We start from the raw sequence: 24067 nt of genomic DNA, 5'->3' as shown, positions 1-24067 counted from the left end.
GGAATCTTACTTTTTTGGACATGGTTGAACGTGGGTTAATTAGGGTGTCACCTAGAGATTTATGGATGGGGAGAACTCTCGACGTGAACCCCCTTTTTCGTGATCGGGCCAGGCCGTAATGAGAGATGACACGGACTGGCGCAGGTCGTGAAAGAGACAAAGGGTGGGATGTTATTGTTGATGCTAGCGGGTAAACCCCCCCCCCCCCCCCCTCCTTCTCACCTGAATCGCCTGGCCTGGTATGTAAATGTGGGGAAAAGCCGTACGAGAGGTTAAGTCAGGACATAGACCCCTGCACCTCGACTGGAGGGGTAGACGGCAGACTGGGGACACTCAGGGAGACTCACAAGTCACTCACACGCGGAGACGGACTCGGATAGCTAGGTCTAGAGGAGACAGACATGGGGCGTCTCTGTGAGCTAGTGGACAGCCAAGAGATGCCTGTACTGTAGTAGACCTAGGCTAGTTAGACAGTTAGGGACAAGTAGGGTAGTCGTACTAAGAACTTTAGTTGTTGTAGCTAGTTGTGTATATTTCTGATTGTTGTACTTCGGTGGCGGGTTAACTTTAAGTGTTGTAATTTGTGGAAATAAATAGAGATCACTGAAGTTGGCATTTATCTATTTTTATTTTTCTGCTTCTTGTTTACGATTCCCTAACTAGTTCGAAAGGATTAGAGAAGGGGGTCGGACGGACGGAGGGACGGACGGAGGGACGGACGGAGGGACGGAGGGACGGACGGACGGACGGACGGACGGACGGACAGAGAGACAGAGAGACAGAGAGACAGAGAGACAGAGAGACAGAGAGACAGAGAGACAGAGAGACAGAGAGACAGAGAGACAGAGAGACAGAGAGACAGAGAGACAGACAGACAGACAGACAGACAGACAGACAGACAGACAGACAGACAGACAGACAGACAGACAGACAGACAGACAGACAGACACACAGACAGACAGACAGACAGACAGACAGACAGACAGACAGACAGACAGACAGACAGACAGACAGACAGACAGACAGACAGACAGACAGACAGATAGATAGATAGATAGATAGATATACATGTACATATATACGATCACAAAATACGAACATGGGATGCTCATTGCTGGCCTGTTAGGGATTTGAATAACATCAATTTAAAAAATTACAACATCATGTCATGTGTGTTAGCGCATTAGTGTGTTTTGTGAATATCAGTTTTAATTAATGTCTGATAGAAGACCCTTTATCATATAGTTGGTCTAAACTAATATAAATCATGAAAGCTTTGTATAAGTAATGGTGTTTCGTGTTATGTTTATTTTTTTATTTTTTTTTTGTATTTATATTATTAATTTTTAAAATATTATTTTTGCTTATCTTTGATAAGTTTAATTGTAGGAGAAAGACTCGGCTTTCACAGTGGTTTAAAAACAAAGGGAAAAAGAATATACAAGAGCGTGGGGTGGTGTCTATAAAATAAAGATAATCCAACCGCAGCTACGTTAATTTTTTACAAAACAACGATCAAGTCAAAAATGAAAGAAAATTTACTTTTTTAACTATAAAAAAATGTATTAATGGTCGGCTCTGGGCCCCTAAATGGCGTGCCCCCCCCCCCCCGCAATTCGGGGTCTGGCGGCACTGTAGTTCCGCCCCTGATCCTAAGTTAATTTGCACTCTCTAAAATTTTAATACATAAAAGTATTAACAAATACGAGCCGACCCGCTGCGTATCATACGCCGCTATTTAGTTGTTTTTTTTCTACTTTTCAGTAATTTATAATTTGTGAATTCGACAGTACCAATGCTGCCATTGAAAATATTTGCTTAAAAACACTAACCCCCCCCCCCCCTCCACGTGAAAGCAGCCTCCTCTTAGTAACCTCCTCTCAGTTTAAAATCGTTTCAAACTAAATTATCTGCCCCTAAGAGCCGTCACCAAACCCGTCTCTATGATTGTAAAATGTAAACAGAGTGAACACCGCTCACCAGATCATGTGGGGGTGGGGTGGGGGTGGTAGTGATAGAGAGGAAGAGAGGGGACTGCAAAGGCGCGCTTGCAGCTTGTTTTCTAACTGATCCCAGAAGAGAATTATATATATAGATTATGCAAATATATATTTGTGACTTTTTTCTGTGACTTTTTTTCCTGTGACTTTCTGTGTTTTTTTCCCTGTGTTTTTTTTCCTGTGACTTTTTTTCCTACAATCAATTAATCATTAAAATTCTCAAATGTTCTTTGAAAACTTAAACGAAGCTAGCAGTAGCGTACGCAGGGGCGGAGCAGGGGAATCGGCCGCTCCCCCTCTGGCCATTTTCAGCAAAGTGGCGCCTTTTTGGAAACTTTTTAAACAATGATATTTTAAAAAAAAAATTTTTTGGTCGGCACCTCTATGTAAATCACACGATTTCTTATCATGCAGCAATTAAGCATTATTGTACTAGTCTAGTAGTGTCTACGTTTACAACACGTATTAACAGCTGCATCAGTTTGCCATTCTAAAAATAACCATTATGGTGCATTGGAATTTTTAAAAATCATCTACCGGTAGTACAACTTGGCAAGAGGGGTGTTAAGTTTAAGGCAAATGTATAATGTATTTGCTTACGAATAATTGCATTAGAAAATGTTATACATAAAACTTCACACATAATTACTTTATATATACAGTTTGAATCGTGTGCTTAATTTTTTTGAAAATTACAATACAGAACTAATACAACTGATGTGGCACCTCTATTTAAATTTACTTATGAGCAAACTGCGTAGTGGTGGGGAAATTTTGACAAGGCCAACAACGTCATCACGATGAAATAGTAGTATTATGACAGTTTGGGCGATAGTGATTACGATTACAAATTATATGAAACAGTTACAACCCCCTCCCCCATGGACACCTCTGTAAAAAAAAATATTGTCATAATACCACTGCTACTCATTTAAATCTATTTCTGAATCAGAATACATGTGTAATATATATGTATGTTTAGAACAGTCATCTAAAAACTGATGCTATGTTCACTCTGAGTTGGTTATCTCTCTCCCCCCCCCCCCCCCCCCATACACCTCACCACCAAAATTGTGTAAAGCGACATTAATGTCACACCTAAGTATACACTGGGTTGGATAATTGACCTAAAGTGACCGGACAGTATAAAGGTGTGTGAGCAAAACAGTGTTTCTAAACAATACCTATAACTATGTTAAAAATGATCTTTAAGGAACACAAAGAAGCAGTAGTTAGAAAATATATGATCTGAACTAAAAGATTGATATGTCGTTACACGTAGGCTGTTATTCCGATTGTTTTTCTATTACATCGAAAAGCGATGTTAATCCGAATGTTCTTCTATTATATCGAAAAACGTGCTTTTATATCAACACTGATTTCAAAAACTTTCATTCAGCTGTAATACTTTAGCATTTATGATGACGATATATTTAATTCTGATTATAGACAAAAACATTTTGTTAACTCGAATAGTGTTAAACAATTTCATTATATTCTAAAGTAATTATTTATTTGTTTCGACATTTATAATTAAATGTGTAGATATATACATATTTATATTAAGAGAGTGATTATTTCCCCTATTTCACTTGTCTTAAATAATTTCCCAGGAATTATTAATAATATGTACGAAATTTTTTTACAAGAATTACAAAACAGATTGTGTTACGTTCATTGTTTTTGTTTGTAGTGTGTGTATATTTTGTTTGTGTTTTTTTTTTTTTAGATTGATACAATTTTTGTTTTGTCGGCCTACATTGTGTGTTTTTTCTTATTTCTTCAGAGTGCTACTTTCAATTTATTTTACATCATAGCGAAGTAATGACATACAGCTAGTTATTATATATATATATATATATATATATATATATATATATATATATATATATATATATATATATATATAGAACGTGTTAAAAATTCGGCGCCTTTTTTTGCTCTTTTCGCTCCCCCTACAACGAAAACCTGGATACGCCTCTGGAAGCTAGGCAGTGGGCCTTACCCTATGCCTTGTCAATCATACAACTTAAAGGGGAGCTAAGCCTGCTACTACTAATAGTAATAGTCTATCGGTAGAGATGACATCACGAGTTTTTTAATGCCAGATAAAATTGTATTTAAGTTAACAAAACAGCAATGAGTAAAAATTTATAAAACTCTAGCTAATCCAACAGGAGCACAGAAATTACCTATAACAAAAGTTTACTATTATCATTACTATAATAGTTTGCCCCCTCCCCACCAGGAGAAATACTCGGGATCCATGTAAACTCTTTAGTTTGAAGAGGGTGCTTTCAACGCCATCGCAGTAAATTCACGGTGCTAAATCTATAGTCTCTCAGCCTAGGTTAATGTAATGAATTCACTGTGTATATCACTATTGCCTTACTATAATACCAACCACCAGTCTTTACTCTTTTGTCTATACTATTTTTTAATGGAAGGTTGTTATCTATTAATTTATTTATCGATACAACAAAACGGAACGTTTAATCTAAAAATTTAGCTACTTTTATCTTTCCTTATTTGCCAATGTGGCAATGATGATGCTTTCGTGTATTACCACCCACTTCCCAGTTTTCATACTGTATTGGTGTGTAACGCCTCTCGTCAATGCGCAAGAATATATTATCTCAATATAACAAAATAGTTCTATGATTGTTTTGTTAAAAAACTGCTATAATTTTTTTGTCTTCTTTACATTTACTGTTGTTTGAAATAAATTAGTGTCAAATGCTAAAAGTGCTTTTAAGAAGCGGTTACGAAATCAAGATTTTGATATTTCAAGCGAAGTAGCACTAGTTCCTTTTACACCACCGGTGCCAGCCATCTTGGTGATAACAGTGTGACGGTCGGTGTAAGGGAAATCACATACTTGACTTTTTCGTTTGACGAGACATTACATTTCGTCTGGTGTCGTTGAAAAACTAATTTGGCTTTACGCCATGTCGACGGTTCTACCGATTAGGTTTCAGGAGCATGTACAGGTAAAATAGATAACTCAAACTGGTTAAATGTACAGTAAGATTTAATTTTTTGGTAATCTATCGTTTTGGGTACGTAAAATCGCCCGCGACTAGTAATGTGAAAAACAGGTGACTCCTTACATTTTAATGATTATTTCACATTTTGAGGAGGATTTATGTTTTGAAAAATACAAAAATGTTTCCTTGTTTCATTTATGTACCTGTATTTAAACAATTGAATTAAAACTTTTGACTAATAAATGAACACCAGCGATGTTTCCAACAGATGCAACCATGCTCATTTACTATAGCAGCCATCTTGTTAAAGTTTTATTTTTATAGACTTAGCGCGAGATTCAGGCGGAAGTCACTCTATTTTACAAATGGCTGCTGTTTATATAGCAAATCTTGCTTGCAGACACTGCTGTTTAAAGTTAATTTCTGGCCTATATTGATATATTTAGCCATTGATTTAGGTTTATTATTCATTTATCTATAATATTTGACACAAACATATCACAATATAGTTCTATTACAGCCTTGATAATGAGGTAACGTTTTCGTACATTAATAGCCGCGGGCGATTTTACGTACCCAAAACGATAGATTACCAATTTTTTTTAGTAATCAGATGACCACAGAAAGTAACTAAACACGCCCCTTCTCTGGACTTGTCATCAGATGGGCAAAAAAATAAAGTGTCCCACCTAAACACATTACCATATAGATTCTAGATCTAGTCTGGATGATTGATCAATGACAATTAGGCTACATCATTCATTTGTCATATTTCATAACTTAACTAGATCTAGTCTAATCTAGATTCTAGACTAGAATCTATCCAAATCTGTAGTGACTGGGGGGGGGGGGGGGGGGGGGGGGCTGTAGGCAGTGAAAGTCAAAGTGAAAATAATATCAATCAAAATAGGCCTAATTTATTTATCATAAAAGTATTAGTAGGCCTAATCCACTTTTTATTAGTGAACAGTTTCGATTTAGCATATTCTAAATTAACTTTCTGTCCAGGGTCATTTTTACCAAAAAAAATACAACCAAAGTGGGTTATCCTTCAACACTTTTGCTAAAACATACTTCAGTACTTGACATGTGACCTATTGTTTGCTTTTATGTTTTAGTAAAAATGTTCTTAACCATGCCCAAATATGTAATAAAAATTTGAAAATTAATTTAAATCACTGTTGTAAAGTGTGATAAATTAAATACATTAGTAAATACACGCCTTCTTGAGGGGGCGTGGCATATTGCAATTTAAACTAAGTTTTATAGCAATATTTGTACAGCATACAGAATAGGATTTGCAAGTAGGACATCAACTTCTTGTACTTGCCAGCTAGTATTTTTGAAACCGAATGTGAATATTTTAATTAAATCAGTGAAAGAAATAACAGAAATGTTACTTCTGCTATTATTTAAAATCATGAACAATGAAAACTACAAAAGTGTAGGCTAGCTTAAAGAAGTAGGCCTATGTAAACTACATTATATTGTGATTTTTTTTTTTCTTCAAGATACGTACAATTAGTTATTTGAGTCCATAACAAGTCCTAAATGTTGTTACAAAATTAATACAGTATTAATAGTCTGGGCCTACCGTTACTTAATTTGATTCTATTATTAGTAAAAAATTTATAATTGTTGCCAAACAACAAACAGCTGGCATGTGTTTTCTTATCAATGGAAATCCTGTTCACAGCAATTAAGTTGTTTTTAGTATAAAAATTTAGTATATGATGTTAAAATTTCACGTGATTTTTGTGCACGATTACAATACTTCCTCTTTACTCTGTATACAAGAAAGTAATAATATAAGTTTTTAATTAAGGCTTATTTTGGCATGTGACTGACTACAAAACAATGAGTAAAGCAAGCTTATTATTTTTTTTTTTTCTGGACAATAGCCTTTCCTGCCAAATGTGCTGTCTTGTAGAGCACGACATTACCTCACAGATGAATTTCTCAGAGTAAAAAAAAACATGAAAATACCCCATGCCAATTACCAATTTACCTTAAAAGGTTAGGACAAGGATAGAAGTAGGGTTAGGATAAGTGGCAGGGTAACAAATATGGAGTAAGCTTATTCTACACTTATCAGATTTCCAGGTTTCATACTCAATAGAATTACAAGAGTACAAACTACAAATAATTTTGTACTTGGTCAGCCTATTCAGGTATTCTAAAAAAACAATGCCTCTGAAAAAACTTAAAGTAAATACAAATGAATAATGGCCACTCCAGATATATGATGACCTAGATTTATGATCCCTTTCAGAATATTGTGAAAATTAGTTAGTCATTAAATAACTCCAATGGATCAGTGAACAGTAAAACCTACACTATCTGTGCATACACAGTAACTGCTTATTTAGAGCCGCTGTGTGGAACAAGAATTAATGCCGATCAGCCAGAAATTTGTTTCTTCCTCATTGTTAGTTTTGAAAGTAGAGTAATGCTAATAATTTTTTATTAAAAAACTAAATTGAAATCACTGTTAGTTTGAATTGATCTTTTATCTTACAGCTCCAAAGTGTTGGTATCAATGCTGCCAATATAGGATTTAGCACTCTGACCATGGAGTCAGATAAGTTCATCTGTGTCAGAGAAAAAGTAGGTGAAACAGCCCAAGTAGTAATAATTGATATGAATGACCCTACAAATCCAATTCGTCGTCAAATTTCAGCAGACTCGGCTATCATGAACCCAACTAGTAAAGTCATTGCATTAAAAGGTAGGTTGTCTGAATGCAATGTACATTTTTTCAGTTTAGGCCTACATAACTGTAATGTTCTTAGATTCTCTTTACTTTGCTTTACCTTGTTTTTGTGATGATCTTCACAAAACAATTTCTTCATGTTTAATTTTTAACCCCAAGCGCAATAAATTTAAAGAATTATATTGATTATTGCAGTTAGCAGTACATGTTGTTTTTACACCTGTCTCTGGTGACATTTTTTGACATTCAACCCCTCTTGTTATTGTGAAAAATATTCGGTTAAAGTAATTTGAATGTTAACCCTTTTTGCATTTGGAATAAGCCATACAAATTTATTTTTACAGCTGGAAAGACCCTACAGATTTTCAATATTGAAATGAAGAGCAAAATGAAAGCCCATACAATGACAGAAGATGTAATCTTTTGGAAATGGATTTCTGTTAACATGATCGGACTTGTCACTGAAGCAGCAGTTTACCATTGGGCTATGGAAGGTAGATGTTTATGTTAGATGTTGTAACTCTGTAATGGTATAAACTCAAAAAATGTAATTGTAGCAAATATCCACTGACATGTTTTTTCAAATGCCACAGGATCATTGTGAGCAAAGCTAATTTATGACATAAGTTGTAGCCAAATTATGTGTGCAGGCTCCTTCTCTATTACAATTGAAAGGGTTCTCACAGAGCATGAAAAAAACAAGAATTTTAAGATAAAATTCCCGGCTTTCCAACCTGACGAATAGCTGGTAAAGTTTTATAATAGCCGGGAATTTTATTTATCCCCAAACATTACGAGATTTGGACTAGACATGAGCCTAGTCTAATATAGTCTGGCCTGTTCACATGGTTCAGAGTTAATCACCCACAATTTGGGTTTGTTAGTACAATTTCAGATTTTTTTCAGATTATTCCGTACTGGGTTAGCAAAATTTGAGCCAGATTGGAAGTTAGAAAACAAAACAAGACTTTTTGACATAATTCTAGAAATAGTTTTTAGTATTAAGACCCCGGAACCTTTTTACCGTTGATCGGTTTTCCACCAATCGCGCAACGATATATGGTTCATCTACTGATTTGCTAGCTTAGGGTTACTCAACTTTGGTGTGACGTCATTTTTTTTTCAGGGTCTAAAAAATTACGTTTTGGGATTTAATCTTAATTTATGATTCACTTTAAAAAAAATAGCATCCCTTAAAAAATGTGTTCTTTTTTGTGGTTTAATTAAATTTAATTTGGCAAACTTATGTTCAATGCAGACATGTCTACCATCCCGCCAAAATCGGAATTGTTCCGCTTTTTTTTTTACAAAAAAATCGTGTCTTGTTCCGCCATCCCGTTAATTTTTTTTAAAAAAAATAATCAATAATGGTAAAGAAAAATCGAATTGAAAAAAAGAGCATGGAAAAGCGATTATCTCCCTTTGGCACAAGTTTCCGTTTCCTAGTTTACTTACAATATTTACAAGTATCACCTAATACTAGATCTAGATCTTCTAAACGTTCTTTTTAGTATTTTCAATTGAATTGTAGATTTAAATTATGCCTTAAATAACATGTAGTGGGAAAAATACAATCAAATCATGACTACCATGCTAATTTCTAGATCTAGTACTAGAATATTAGATTGTGTAGGTAACCGATCTGGATTCTAATATCTTGAAAAAGTTGTAACTACTACTAAGATTAAGAAGTTAGTAAGAAGTAACTACGACTATTACTAGGTAGATCTGGGTCTTAACTCTTAAATTATATTTTATATCACATACGAAGCCTTCAGTATTTGTTGGTCATTTAGCCTAGAACATAGCAAGGCAGGAATAATTAAATTAATAATGTTATGTCAAAGCTTTGGTTTTTATTAGGGGGGTGGGGTCTCAGGTTACTGGTTAACTTTTAAAAAAAATGTAAGCTGTCGTTAGGTAGGTTAGTTTTGCCGGTCGTCCCTCTTGGGACATACGCCGCTGACAATAGCTTTCCAGGCGTCTCTGTCCTGGGCTAGTCTCTCCAACTGTCCCCAGGTGTATCCAATCTTCTTGGTGTCTTCTTCCAGGTCATGTTCTTGGTCTGCCTCTACTCCTCCTGCCTTGTGGATTAATAATGGTGGTCAACCTGGTAGTTTCCAATACATATTGGCTTTCACCACCCGGCTTCATAAATTCTCCATCGGGAGATCCATTCTTCCCCTGGTCCGAGCTGTCAGTATTTCTCTTTGTCTGCGTTTCTGTAGCGAGTAATTAGTTTTACGATATAAGGTTGCTGACCTTACGCTCAATCCCCAACCTTGAGGACCGGGGTGCTAGCTTTTATCTGACCCTACCCGCGCAGACCTTCCCAGCTTGGTTGAACCTGCCAGGAGTTAACACTCCCGCTGGTATAGCTCTGGGGGTCGTCTTGAGTACACAAGCTGCCAAGCCACGACAAGGCCCTAGCACCCAGACATGCCTACCGTCCCGCCAAAATCGGAACCGTCCCGCTTTTTCACCTAAAAAAGTAATTTGTTCCGCCATTCCGAAATTGACTCAGTTGGTTCCGATTTTTTGGAAAAAAAAATTAATAAAGAAAGGTAATCAAGTAAATTAAAAAAAATGTCAGGAAAAAGTGGTTATCTCCCTTTGGCACACGTTTGTTTCCTAGTTTACTTACAATATTTACCAGTATCATCTAATACTAGATCTAGTTGCTAGTATATCTACTACTACTAGATCTAGAATTGTAACTAGATCTACTAGTAGATACTGAAATAGTGAATACTGATCTATCTTGTAAGTTTAACTTAACCAGTAACTACTATTATGAAGAACTTAGTAAGAAGTAACTAGGAGTTTTACTAGGTAGATCAAGGGTCATTGCTCGTAACTTATATATTACATACGATAAAGCCTTCAGCATTTATTAATCATATAGCCTAGAGCATAGCAAGACAAATATTCAAATCAATAATGTTATGTCAAAGCTATGATTTTTTATTCGGGGGGGAGGGGGGTTTACTGGTTAATTTATTTTTTTAAATGTAAGCTGACATTAAGCAGTATTTAAATGTATCCTAGAGACTAGTGATATAGGACTAGAAGCCTACTAATGTCATTAGAGTAATTTTTAATTAATTATTTTTATTTTTGACTTAGTAAAGTTGCATCCGCGCGCATGTTCCTCTTTTTGGCTTCAAATTCCTCTTTTTAGGCATAACTGTTCCTACTTTGGGCTGACAGGGGTAGGCATGTCTGCCCTAGCACCAGATGATAGTAAGCTGTCATTAAGCAGTATTTAAATGTAGCCTAGAGACTAGTTTTATTTCTATATAACTAGAAGTAGTAGAAGCTATTAATTACTAATGCCATTAGACTAATTTTTAATTTTATTTAGTAGCGTCAGCGCTATGTTCCTCTTTTTGCTTCAAATTCCTCATTTTAGGCATGAATTCCTACTTTTGGCTGACTGGAGTAGGCTTGTCTGCCATTGGTTATGCGCGTTGAAATTTATATGAAAATAGCAGGGGATTTCTACTTAGAATAGCAGGGAATTTCTTAGAATAGCAGGGAATTATCTGTTTGAAAAATTGTGAGAACCCCGAATGAGTTACAATAGCGTTAACAATAAGATTTTGATTTGAGAACAATACTTTACGATACCTACATTCTTGATACTTTCATTTACTTGTATATTTTATTTAATTGCTAAAAACAAGAAGACATGGACTATTCTCTGCTTTTTTTTTTCGGGATTGGCTTCCATAGCCTTTATCCAACCAAGATCACTATGCAAGGCAGCATTTATTTGAGTTCAGAATTTGGAATGTCACTTCTAGGTGGGTTGCTGTCCACAACACATGAGCCTCATTTGTCTTGGCGTTTGAACTCTGGATTTGTGAAGTTAGCTGATCCCACAGTCCCCCCCTGAGATATTCTATTATTTCACTAGTTTTTAAAATCTGGTCACAACTTGAATCTGATTATGATCTAGCCCTTTATTTGAAAGAGCACTCAACTGAGAAACAAAAGGCATCAATGATGAGTGAAAACAGAACAAGAAAGAATACATTTGAAACAAAATACATTTCTAAATAGTAAAGCAAACATCAGATTGTACTAGAAAGCATAATTAATAGCTTTTGATTTGTACACTCGTAATTTTGTTCTGGTTAAAAAAAAATTTCATTAGTAAAAGTTTGAATGAATAAATGCCTGATATAATGAAATATATTAACCTTATGTTTTAAAAAAATATCCAAATAGGTGATTCTCAACCACAGAAAGTGTTTGAAAGGCACACAAATCTTAATGGATGTCAAATCATCAACTACAGGACTGATGCTGCACAGCAGTGGTTATTACTTGTTGGCATCTCAGCACAGGTCTTGAAAAAAACTTTATCAAATATTGTTTTCAACAGTTTGAATTATTACTCTACTTATTTATAGAATAAGTTGCAAATGTGTATATTTACTTGATGTTTATTCCTTTAAGCAAAATCGTGTTGTGGGAGCAATGCAGTTGTACTCTGTGGAAAGAAAAGTTAGTCAGCCTATTGAAGGCCATGCTGCTGCATTTGCATCTTTTAAGGCTGAAGGAAATCCCTTGCCATCTACCCTTTTTATATTTGCTGTTCGTGGTGCCCAGGGTGGAAAGGTTTGTTTCACAGTCTTTTTAAACCACAGTTTTTATGATGCTAACATTGTTTATTTATCGCTAACAAGCAATTTAATCTTGACAGCTTCATCTGATTGAAGTAGGAACCCCACCAGCTGGTAATCAACCATTTACAAAAAAAGCTGTGGATGTTTTTTTCCCTGTTGAGGCACAAAATGATTTTCCTGTTGCAATGCAGGTGTGAATAGCTATTTTTTCACTAGAACCTTTTCTAACTTTAAGTTTGTATTAAAACATTTTTTATTTAAGCAATACTATTTTTTATTGTTATAATTCTCAGCAATTTTTAAAAACATTTTCAGACAAGTAACAAACATGGTGTTGTTTTTCTGGTTACAAAATATGGCTACATTCACATGTATGATGTCGAAACAGGCACATGCATTTACATGAACAGAATTAGTGCTGACACTATTTTTGTAACTGCACCTCATGAAGCTACAGATGGTATCATTGGTGTGAACAGAAAAGGGCAGGTTAGTTTGCTTGTTATAATCACCTGATTTTACTCTGGTCAGAACATTTAAAATCTTTTAATGGTGGTACTGACTTTGAATAGTATAAGGCTAAGTTTCTCAAAATAAGTTGTGGCATGGTCTTGCACCTATAGTAATTATGGACCTTCATATTTAAGTGTAAACTCAATTGTCATTTAATAATGTTCAGTAACGTGGCATCTGCTTCTACTTTTGAATAACAACTTCTGGGTTTAGAAAGTTCTAAAAAAAAAAGCCAATTCCTTTCATTGTTTGGGCTTGTATTGTGTCTGCGTGTATATATGGACAGGTATATTTCATTCCCGTTTCTGTATATTTTAATTTAAAAAAAAAAAAAGCCGCCTCTCTTTCTAAAATCTATAGAAACAAATATTGCTAAGATTTTCCGATCATACAAACAAAGTTGCTTTGACATTAAGTAACTAGCTCACACATTGTTTAACCCCATCGAGGGGTTGTCCACAGGAAGTTTGTTGACTTGGGATTTGATCTCAGGTGATTTGACCATATGCTTGCGCCTCTATCAACACCTACATATCTATTACACTTAAACCTACCCCGACACTTACACCAACACCTAAGCCTTCCACCGACCCATCCACAGACTGGCCTTCCTATCTGTTTGTCCGTACATTTAAGTACTATGTAAATACTATTTATTAATGGAATAACAATAGACTTGAAAAGCTGGTTCCAAATGGTTCCAAATTTTTGTTGCCAGAAAGCATATTTTTTAACCAAAATTTAATTTTTTATAACATTTGTGTTATAAGTACAAATTACTTTCGGTTTAATTAAAGCTAGAAATAGTCAAACTAATAATTATTAGTTATATACAGTGGCATAGCTAGGATTTTCGGGCCCCTATGCAAACATTATTGGGCCCCTACGTCAATTTGTAAATTGTGAATTTTATACGTCCTAATTGTGTATTTGTACGGTTTTATTATGTAGTACACCGTAACGTAAAATACCCTTGATTTTAGATCTCTTTTATGTAAAAACAAACTAATTAACTGTAAGCCTGTAAATTTTAAGTAACTTATAACATTTAAGTTGCCTTACATGACACAGTAGCATTAATGGGCAGGGTCCTCACAATTTAGGCGTGACACCATGACGGAAACTCGTAAAATTTACTGTCAAAACTGTTTTATTCAGTTAAAGTAATACAATATTAAGGAGAGGGGATAACACTCCACCAGAAATGCACCGGAAGTGACACTCACTAAACACACCGGGTGATATCCAACCTTGTGACGCCACTAACCAAATACAAATTTTTAAAAGTCGCTCATGATTTATTTAGATTTTTTTTTTCTTTCTTATAAGTTTGCAAAGTGATTAATATGTTCCTTGAAGTCCATTTTAGCTGCTTATGTATGTTTGATACTTAGTTTGGCTAAGTTACTGACCCAAAGGGCATACAACATGTTTCATAACATCATAATATTGGAGAGACTCTGGGCGCCTAATGTATACTACTGCCGAGGTGGCTGGAGGACACCCTTTATTTTCTTTAGCCATTGACTATAGTAGCCCTCCGTATCCCTAGGGCATGGCGCTCATTAAAACAAGTGTATGCGCCGTAGTGCTCTCGGGGGGAGCCCGGGGCGTTGGCTGATGCACCTGTGCAGTTAGACCGTTGATTTAAGCAGTAACCCTGACCCCTTGTGCAGGACACCCAATTAACTGACCCCAGGTGCTAAGAATGGTGCTGGGAAACTCTGGGTGGCAAACCGAACGAAAAAAAAAAAATTAATGGCAGAAAACTTTGCAGGAGCCAGAGTTTCTTTCTGGCTTCTTTTCGAGGGGAAGGCACTGCTCCTCATGTATGGGGTTGTGGTAGGAAATTTCATGGTAAGTAGATGTTTGTCTGAACTATTGTAAACGACTTCCCAATGTTTCTTTTGTGATTGGATCATTTTTGTATTAATGCATAAAGGACAATGAGACAGACAAACAAAGATCTTAAAGTAGGGGCATATCGATTAAAGATAACTTGGATCAACTAATTGTGATTAAGGTTAAAACTAGCACAAAAACATTTACACATTTTCAAATTAGCTTGTTGTGAAAACACTCTCCACAGCTGTTAACCAAAAAATTCAATTGTAATCATGGATGGATGGAATTTCATTGGGGACAGAGTTGAGAGGGGAATGACGTGCAGGTTTGTGGCGGTGGAGTAAAGACTTTTTAGCTATGCGTATAAATTTGCAGGTGCCGGATGCCAATCTCACAAAATAGTCAATGTTCAATTTTATGTATAGGCTAATTCTCTCAACGGCTTGCCAGACAATGAAACAATGCCTATAGTGTTAGTAATACTGCTGAGCCCTGTAAAACCCCTCCCCAGTAAGAAATGTCTGGGGGCCTTTTTTTGGAACTTTTGATCATTTCTACAGTAGAAAAGAAACTGAATTTCCTTTTTCTTTTTGAAATTATTTTTATAATACAAATATTAAAATTCCAATGTAAAAGTTTTTAAGAAATTAAAGAGTGAAAAGGGCCCCTATTTGCCTTGGGCCTCTATGCCTTGCTTACGTTAGCTTTACGGTAGCTACGCCACTGGTAATATAGTTATTTAGCTAACACTTTTAATTTGGACAAGTAGAGAAAGGGTGTTGTGGTGATTGGGGATGTTATATTATTTAAAATAAAAACAATACTACGCTATACACCATAGATCAATATTGTGTATTTTTATCATGGAAAACAATTGTTCTGGCTTGTATTGTTTTACTCCTGTTGACTTCAAATAGGGGTTGAGGACAGTTTCTGAAAATATTTGAATTCATAAAATAATTCTAAACTGCTTTTCAATACAAAGATATAAAAATGAGTGTAATCAATGATTCCCAAACAGCTTTAATTTTTACAAATGTAACTATAATTTTATTGCTTGCTATATTTTTAAAAAGATTGTTTTAAAAATGTAATATGATTACATAGACTTTTCACGTTTATATTTTCATTAACTAAAAGAGATGTGCAATAATAGAACTCAAATATTTCAGTGCATTTATAAAAATATACAAAAATGGGAATGAAATATATCTGTATATTCTTACAAACACTCATAAGCACGCAAACACAGTGATAATCCTCATTGTTGAGCAATCTGTGTGGAATTTTCTGTGTGTGCTGTTTTTTAATAGCACATTTTCTGTTTGCTGAAATTTGCGCATTTTTCATTGATCATTTTTACTTTCTCGTATATAAGAAGTATAGAGAAAGTCTTGTAATTGTGCCAAAAAAAAATCAAGAGACGTTATACAGCTCCCTGAGTCGGAAAAACATAGTTTTGCAATCTTGTCCGTATGTCTGTGTGTCTGTAAACACGATAACTTGAGTACCATTACAGCTAGGTTGATGAAATTTCATTTATAAGTATTATATCATAATCGTAGATCCGTATCAACTTTTGATTGATTTCCGATAACTGGAAGTGGAACTTTTTCTACTTTCAATTTTTATTCTATTTTAAAAAGTTTAAGTAATTAAAATGGATTAAAATTCATGTCTATATCCTGAGTTGCCACTCCCTGTTGTTTCATATAAGAATATTCGAGAAAGATTAGGGGAGATCACTCCCTGTTTATTTCCATTTGTGTCACCTTATTTTAGGTTAAGATAGTGAAAGTTAGAAATGGTTTGCAAATATGAATTGAAACACAGTAGTAAAGTAAATAACAAGTTTGTGGGGAAAAAAGTTATTAAAGAAGTGTTAGCAAATCATCAAATCATAAGTAAGGAAATAGTTACAATTTAAAAATAATTTTTAGTGAAACTTGTCATTTGATAGCTATATAATAATAGGTCATATTTAGTGTTTTAATGGTACAAGATAACAGGAATTTGATAAATGTAAATGAGCAGGAAAAGACCTCTAAATACTTCATTAGTTTATCTTTTTACTAATTGGTCTCATCAATGTATGTTGCAATACTGATGTTAAAGTATTTAATGCCTGGACCTCCTTCCGTAAGAATTTTTAAAACTGTTGCACAGTAATTTGCTTAGTCTAAAAAGTTTTAAAAATGTTCTCAGGTACTATCTGTCAGTGTGGAGGAAGAAAATATTGTTCAGTATATAAACAGCCAACTGCAAAATCCAGACTTGGCCCTTAAAATATCATCACGGTGCAATCTGCCTGGTGCTGAAGACTTGTTTGTGTCTAAATTCAACAGTCTTTTTCAAGCTGGAAATTACATGGAGGCAGCAAAAGTTGCTGCCAGTGCCCCAAAGGCAAGACATTCTGAACTGTTTTACATAGTTATTTCTAACGTTCTCTCCTGAAAAGCTAATAATTGTTGGCTGCTCATTTTCAGGGCATCTTGCGAACGCCTCAGACTATTCAAAGATTTCAACAAGTACCTGCTATCCAAGGCTCAACTTCACCCCTTCTGCAGTACTTTGGAATACTTTTGGATAAAGGACAGCTCAACAAGTATGAATCACTTGAGCTGTGTCGGCCGGTGTTACAACAAGGACGTAAGCAGCTTATTGAGAAGTGGTTAAAAGAGGAAAAGGTAATTTCCTTACAGCAGTTGGCAGTACCAAACATTCCTACATGCAATCTCTTCTCTTTTATTCATTTTACATTTGACCTTTTCAGCTGGAATGTAGTGAAGAACTTGGAGATATTGTTAAAACTACTGACCCAACACTCTCTTTGTCTGTTTACTTGAGAGCTAATGTCCCTCAAAAAGTAAGCTCACAATTTTAAAGTTATAATTATAATTTTGATTATGATCATTCCTTTAAACATGCATTCACCTTTAAATCAAATTCTGCAGGTTATTCAGTGTTTTGCTGAAACTGGACAGTTCCAAAAAATCATTCTGTACTCCAAAAAAGTAGGTTTTACACCAGACTATGTGTTTTTATTGCGCAACTTGATGCGCATTAACCCAGAACAAGGCTTACAGTTTGCTCAAATGATGGTTCAAGATGATGAGCCTCTGGCAGATTTGAATCAGGTAAAAAAGGTTTTTGCCCTTTCTATACGTAAATTATCATTGTCTTTCTAGCTATAAGTATATATTCTTTCCATGAATTTAGGTTTTGTTCATTGTTGTTCGACAATCAAATTTATTGAAATATTGTAAAAGTCAATTATGTTTTCCCAAAAATCTAATTTCAGATTGTGGATATTTTTATGGAATTTAATTTGATCCAACAATGTACATCCTTCTTGTTGGATGCTCTTAAAAATAACAGACCAGCAGAAGGTCCACTGCAAACTCGGCTTCTCGAAATGAATTTAATGTCTGCTCCACAGGTACGTTGATATAAATGTTTATTAACCATCACCTAGTGAGTTCTATTTTTAAAAATGCATCAATTGCTTTACTGTAACTACTGCCATAATGTGTTTTTCAAAACGTTTCTAGCTGTTTTGGTTCTTTATTTATTAAGGTGCATTTTGTTACTAATAAATCATTTCTTTTCTTTTAGGTAGCAGATGCTATTCTTGGCAATCAGATGTTTACACACTATGACCGTGCTCACATTGCACAGCTTTGTGAAAAAGCAGGCCTTCTTCAAAGAGTTAGTTTATTTTTTCATTTCAAATATATTTTCCAGGGTTGAATTTTTTTACATTTATGTTTATTTGATACATGTTATTTTTCAACCCAACAAAAAAATTTCAGTTCAAAGACAGACCAAAATTTCTTTCAGTTTTGAGTTTCGCAAATGAACTTACATTTTATTTTCTAAAACTTTATAAAGATTTTTCTTCTTTTAGAAATGTGTAAAGGTAGCCCGACTTGAATTGATTTTTTTGATAATTTTAGGCCCTGGAACACTACACTGATTTGTATGATGTCAAGAGAGCTGTAGTCCATACCCATCTGCTTAATCCTGAAGTATGTCACTATGCTTATGTAAACTTTACATTTACTTTTGTTTATCATCCATATGTGAAGGACTTTTTTTAATGGGTTATTCAGGTTTACAGTAACTTTTTGGATTGCAGTTACAAAAGTGAGATTTTTAACAGATTATTGCATGTCATAGAAAAGACCTTATATGGTTACAAAAAAGTTAATAAGTTTGGCCATTTAAGCCTACTTGTTTACTGTAATTAATAACATACTTTCCAAGGATTGTTTTTAAAAAAATTCATAACAGAATAAATGCTGTTCACATCTATTTCATTTTTTAAAGTAAGCATTTTATTGTTAATTATGTTTTTTATTCCAGTGGCTAGTAACATATTTTGGGACTTTATCTGTGGATGACTCTCTAGAATGTCTTAAAGCTATGCTGACTGCTAATATTAGACAGAACCTCCAAGTTTGTGTGCAGATAGCTTCAAAGTATCATGAACAACTTACAACTGAGAGTCTTATTGAGCTGTTTGAGTCCTTTAAAAGCTATGAAGGTAAGTGTTTTTCAAATTACCCTTGGTTGTCATTAATTGACTTATTTTATCATTTTATCTAATTTTCAAAAAAAAAATAATTTTTCAGGTCTTTTCTACTTTCTGGGATCCATTGTCAACTTCAGTCAAGATAGTGAAGTTCATTTTAAGTACATACAGGCAGCTTGCAAAACTGGGCAAATTAAAGAAGTGGAAAGAATTTGCAGAGAAAGTAATTGTTATGATCCTGAACGAGTAAAGAACTTCTTGAAGGTAACGGAAAATCATTGTTGTCTCATTCTAAAAAATTATTCTTATCCTTTTGGCCTAAAGAATACAGGTTAGCTGAAAAATCATAGGTTAGTTTTTACTCCTAAAAACCCAAATAATGCTCCCAGTGTTAGAGAATGTTTTCTCTATTTACTCAGTTGTTTGTACAATCTAAGTCTTTTCTTCATAGGGGTCATCCATAAATGACGTTATGCTTTTTTGACAAGTGTGATGTGATTTAAGGACGACCCCCATATCTACCTCAAACTATCCATTGTTTCTTCCAGACTTTTCTCCGGGGGGGGTGGGGGGGGGGGGAAGGGCACTGTTAAAAGTATATATTTTCTATATAAAGTTCATTTAGTTTGGGGGGGGGGGGGGCGGCAGGGTTAGGGTTAGGTGCCTGGAAGAAACTATGACACTATGTGCTTGACCTTCCATTTTACACCTAAGGGTTATGGTTAGGGTTTCTCCATGTAGTTAATTTTGTATTTAGCTGAATTTTGCTTGCTGAACAGCATTTACAGCTTTACTGATAGTCCAACTGAAGCTATTTGGCATGTGACTTTTTTTTTTCTAAAACTAATTTATAAATTTAAATGTAAACAATGCCTGCGCTTGGATCATATTTATTGGGGCATGTGTTTACCTACCGCATGAAAGCCTTGAGTGTACGTTAATCACTCACCGAAGGACACAATTCGGTGACCGCCCAGGAGTCAGGGACGTAGAAGAGCCCTCTCGAGCCCACAGTTACACAACGCGTACGGTCCCTGGCTGTTAAAAACTAACGTAAGCGCCCTGGTGCTCACAGGATAACCCAGGGTGCCAAACAGCATCCTGATTGCAACATTTGCTAAAGTGACAAAATCAACAGGATGTTTTCTTTAACACGTAGAAAAAAGTATTTGACGTGTTATAAACATCAGTATGACTGATGCAATTTGTTAGCGTTACCAATTTGATGCTCGAACTCAATTTCTGATTGGATTGTCTAAAATAGATGCTAATTGCATCATTCGCAAAGTTACAAAACTGTACAGGATTTCCTCACGTTAGAAAGTTATTTTTAGAAGTGTAGCTTTTATTTTTTAGATTTGAGTTGAGAAACTTAATTTTTTTACGGAACTATTTTCATTATTTCGAGAACTGTAGGCTTTGGAATTGTTTTGATTTTTTATGGACAAAAGGAAACAACAGGGTTAACAATCTAACCTTGGTTGATTAATCAAAAAATTTTTATTACAGGGCCCTCCGCGGCCGATGTGAACCTTTAAGGGCTGAAACTGAAATTTTTTATTGCTATTGAATCGCATCCTATTAGGGCGCTGGCGACACGCCTGATTCAATTTAGTGAGGGACTGTAACGACCCATCTTGTCCATTGTCTACCGCACTGTTTAGGTAAACGTAAGCGCCATAGTGCTCGCAGGGAAGCCCGCGGCGTGGGCGCAGGCGGTTGCGCCTGTTGAAGTTTTAACGCTGAATTTAGTAGTACCTTTCCCGCTATGCAGGATGCATGATTAACAAATGCCAAGTGCTACCATAGCCGCTCTGGAATTGGTTTTTTTTTTTGCGCAGAAACCTCCCCAGTAATATTCTCAACAACTTACCAAAGTTTCATTGTGATGTGATGAAAGGTGTAGTAATAAATAAAAGACAAAAACACACACACACACAAACAAACAAACATACATTTTTTATATATAAATAGAAAGATATAATATATAGATATATTCAAGTAATATTATAAATGAATACTTATTTGATATATTGGTATTGGCACAAATATAGGCATACAAAAGAAACCTTATAATGTTTTTAAGATTCAGCTTTTATTTTAAGAAATTGAGAACATTGCTTCTATTCTTATTTTTTAAAAAAATCTTTGATTGTTTCCCCTGCTTCTTGGTGGAAACAAAATGCAGCTTTCAACCACAGCACTTTAAAAAAAAATTAATTTTAAAATAATTACTTCTGTTAAAAAAATAAAAAGCATGATACACTAAATTGGTCTGAATTTATTTTGCATGTGGTAAAATAACATAATAGTTTACTAATAATAAACTAAAATTACATCAATCCAAAAAAAAAAAACCTAATGCACTCATTCTAATATTATTTCTATTAACAAAAAAATTTGAATGATAAAAAAATTCTGGAGCTACTTACGTTTTTAAAATTACTGTATTAAGTACATCATAAATAATGCTCGACAGAACGTCTGAGGCATTTTAATTAGATTTAATTTTACTAATTGCCCATAATTTCAAGGAGTAAAAATAAACTTAAAAATCATAGAAAATGATCCATTAGTGATGAAACAAAAAGAAAACAACGTAATTAATATTTATTCGATCAGTATCTTCAAAATCGCGTTATCAATGAGACTTGTGTAAGTAAATTAGTGTACTATGCCCTACTATACAAATGTGCACCTGACAGTACCACTTACAAAAATTCTCTTGCCACCATGTTCACATAGTACTGTAAAGGGTTAACTAATATAAGAATAAATAGAGGACAAAGTTTCACTTGAAAAAAAAAAATTTAAATAAATTTCATCACAGTAGTAGAAACTTTTGCATTTTCACAAAGATAGTCTTTACATTCCAATAGTCCTTGGATTAAAATGAATGGGCAACTTATTTGGTTAACATGTTGAGGTGGTAATACCATAAACCCTTAGCAGTCCAAGGCATCAAAACTATTTTACTTACCCTACAGCCAGACAGAGTAGACCCATTTTTCAACCACATTGCATTATTTAAAAATAACCTTTTATGTTAAAATTTAAAAAAAAACCTTTGTAGCAACAAGCTTTTAGATGAACTGAAAAAAACAAATCTGCTTTCTTTCATAAAACTTTAGTGGCTTATGAGACCTTTTACATATTTTAGCAACCAAAGCTTTAATAAGGGGTCCATAAATGACCTCATACACCTAGGGAGCATCTGTGTGACATCATACTGTTGTTTATTAAAAAGAAACTGAATTTTTAGCCATATTATTATGTTGTTGCATTCTAGAATTGTTGGTTGAGCTCAGTCAATATTTTAGAAAAAATATAGGTTATAAAAAAAAAATTCAAATGCAGTTTTTTTGTTTGGGGGGGGGGGGGGGGGAATGGTTAACTGAGGTGTGATGTCATTTTACAGTGGAGTCTGGCTTTCTGACCGAGGTGAGGATGGAGGTAAAAATCGTCAAAAAAAGCTTGACGTCATTTATGGATGACACCTAACAATCTACTATTCCAAAAGCTTTTTTTTAAGGGAAACATTAAATTGCAATTAGACAAGACTTATAATTTTAATTTAGAGTAACATAAATTTCTTTTTTAAAAATATTAGCTATATTAAACAATTAGTACAGTAAACTTCTTTTATTTAAAATATTAGCTACGAGATGACCCGTGACTTAGCATGCTTCTATTTAGTTCAATTCCTATTTTTAGTAATTCATAATTAGTGAATTCGACACTACCAATGCTGTGCTGTGACTGAAAATATTTTGCTTTAAAACATTTTCAGTAGCTAGTGAAGGACGATTATCCTTACCCTCACTTTCCACTCCTCCTCCCCCCCTCCCCCGTGAAAGCAGCTGTCTGTGACTACAGTTTACAGACATAATGAAAAGAGCAAGCAGAACATGTTATTACCTCTCCTTAATTTCAAATAGATTAAAAACTAAATTATCTGCCCCTAATAGCCGTCACTACGATTGTAAACAGCTTACCAGACGGGTGGGGGTGGTAGCAATATGGTCTGTTGAGCTTATGTCTTGGTGGTGTCTCCGATGGTCCCCATGAAGAGATCTAAATATATAGATATTAAACAAATAGTACAGTAACTGTGTGAGACTGCTTTAACTGCTAAAAAAAAAAAAACCGGGAGCGATCTCCCCTAAACATTCTCAAATATTCTTATATTAAAAAAAACAGGGAATGGGAACTCTGATATAGACATGAATTTTAATCCATTTTAAATACTTAAACTTTTTAAAATAGAATAAAATCTGGTAGAAAAAAGAATTGCGCACCAGTGAACGCCAAATAAAATGTGGATAATAATGCGGAATATCATTAGTACTTTATAAATTTACATTCATTTTTTGAGAAATCTGAAATAGCATAAATTAGTATTTCCGGTCAAAGGAAATTACTCAAAATTTGACAGAAGGCAGAGAATTAGATCTTTTACTTGCATGTGAAATTTCATTTATCTATCTGAAATGGTACTCAAGTTCTAGGCTTTTGAAAAATTCAAAGTAAAAAAGTACCACTTCCGGTTATCGGAAACCGCTCAAAAGTTGATATGGATCTGCGATTTTGTTAAAATACTTATATATGAAATTTCATGAACCTAGCTGTAACGGTACTCAAGTTATCGTGTTTACAGACACACACACAGACATACACACAGACATATGGACAAGATTGCAAAATTATGTTTTTCAGTATTAGTGAGGTTTTTTTTTTTTTTGCACGATTACAAGACTATCTATCTATCTATCTATCTATCTATCTATCTATCTATCTATCTATCTATCTATCTATCTATCTATCTATCTATCTATATATAT

General features: G+C 34.5%; 2 protein-coding genes across 2 annotated transcripts in view; both read left to right on the top strand.

Annotated features, from left to right (window-relative positions):
* Positions 1 to 24067, top strand: part of LOC131954532 (citron rho-interacting kinase) — a 130799-nt gene that overhangs the window by 937 nt on the left and 105795 nt on the right. The window lies entirely within an intron of this gene.
* The window catches only part of LOC131954535 (clathrin heavy chain 1), a 46937-nt gene continuing 27674 nt past the window's right edge, over positions 4805 to 24067 (top strand). The window contains exons 1-16 of the mRNA XM_059318294.1: positions 4805 to 4990; positions 7508 to 7715; positions 8045 to 8194; positions 11934 to 12052; positions 12165 to 12326; positions 12412 to 12525; positions 12650 to 12823; positions 16898 to 17095; positions 17179 to 17379; positions 17466 to 17558; positions 17647 to 17829; positions 17994 to 18131; positions 18308 to 18400; positions 18649 to 18720; positions 19058 to 19238; positions 19327 to 19490. Coding sequence (XP_059174277.1) covers positions 4949 to 4990; positions 7508 to 7715; positions 8045 to 8194; positions 11934 to 12052; positions 12165 to 12326; positions 12412 to 12525; positions 12650 to 12823; positions 16898 to 17095; positions 17179 to 17379; positions 17466 to 17558; positions 17647 to 17829; positions 17994 to 18131; positions 18308 to 18400; positions 18649 to 18720; positions 19058 to 19238; positions 19327 to 19490 — 2292 coding nt within the window. The 5' untranslated portion in view covers positions 4805 to 4948. The remainder of the gene's footprint in view (positions 4991 to 7507; positions 7716 to 8044; positions 8195 to 11933; positions 12053 to 12164; positions 12327 to 12411; positions 12526 to 12649; positions 12824 to 16897; positions 17096 to 17178; positions 17380 to 17465; positions 17559 to 17646; positions 17830 to 17993; positions 18132 to 18307; positions 18401 to 18648; positions 18721 to 19057; positions 19239 to 19326; positions 19491 to 24067) is intronic.

Source organism: Physella acuta, unplaced genomic scaffold (genome assembly GCF_028476545.2).
Source record: "Physella acuta isolate Inbredline_101_S28 unplaced genomic scaffold, ASM2847654v3 ptg001009l, whole genome shotgun sequence".
Taxonomy (NCBI): Eukaryota; Metazoa; Mollusca; class Gastropoda; family Physidae; genus Physella; species Physella acuta.
The sequence above is the reverse complement of the archived record's forward strand: the minus strand, read 5'-3'. Positions and strand labels throughout refer to the sequence as shown.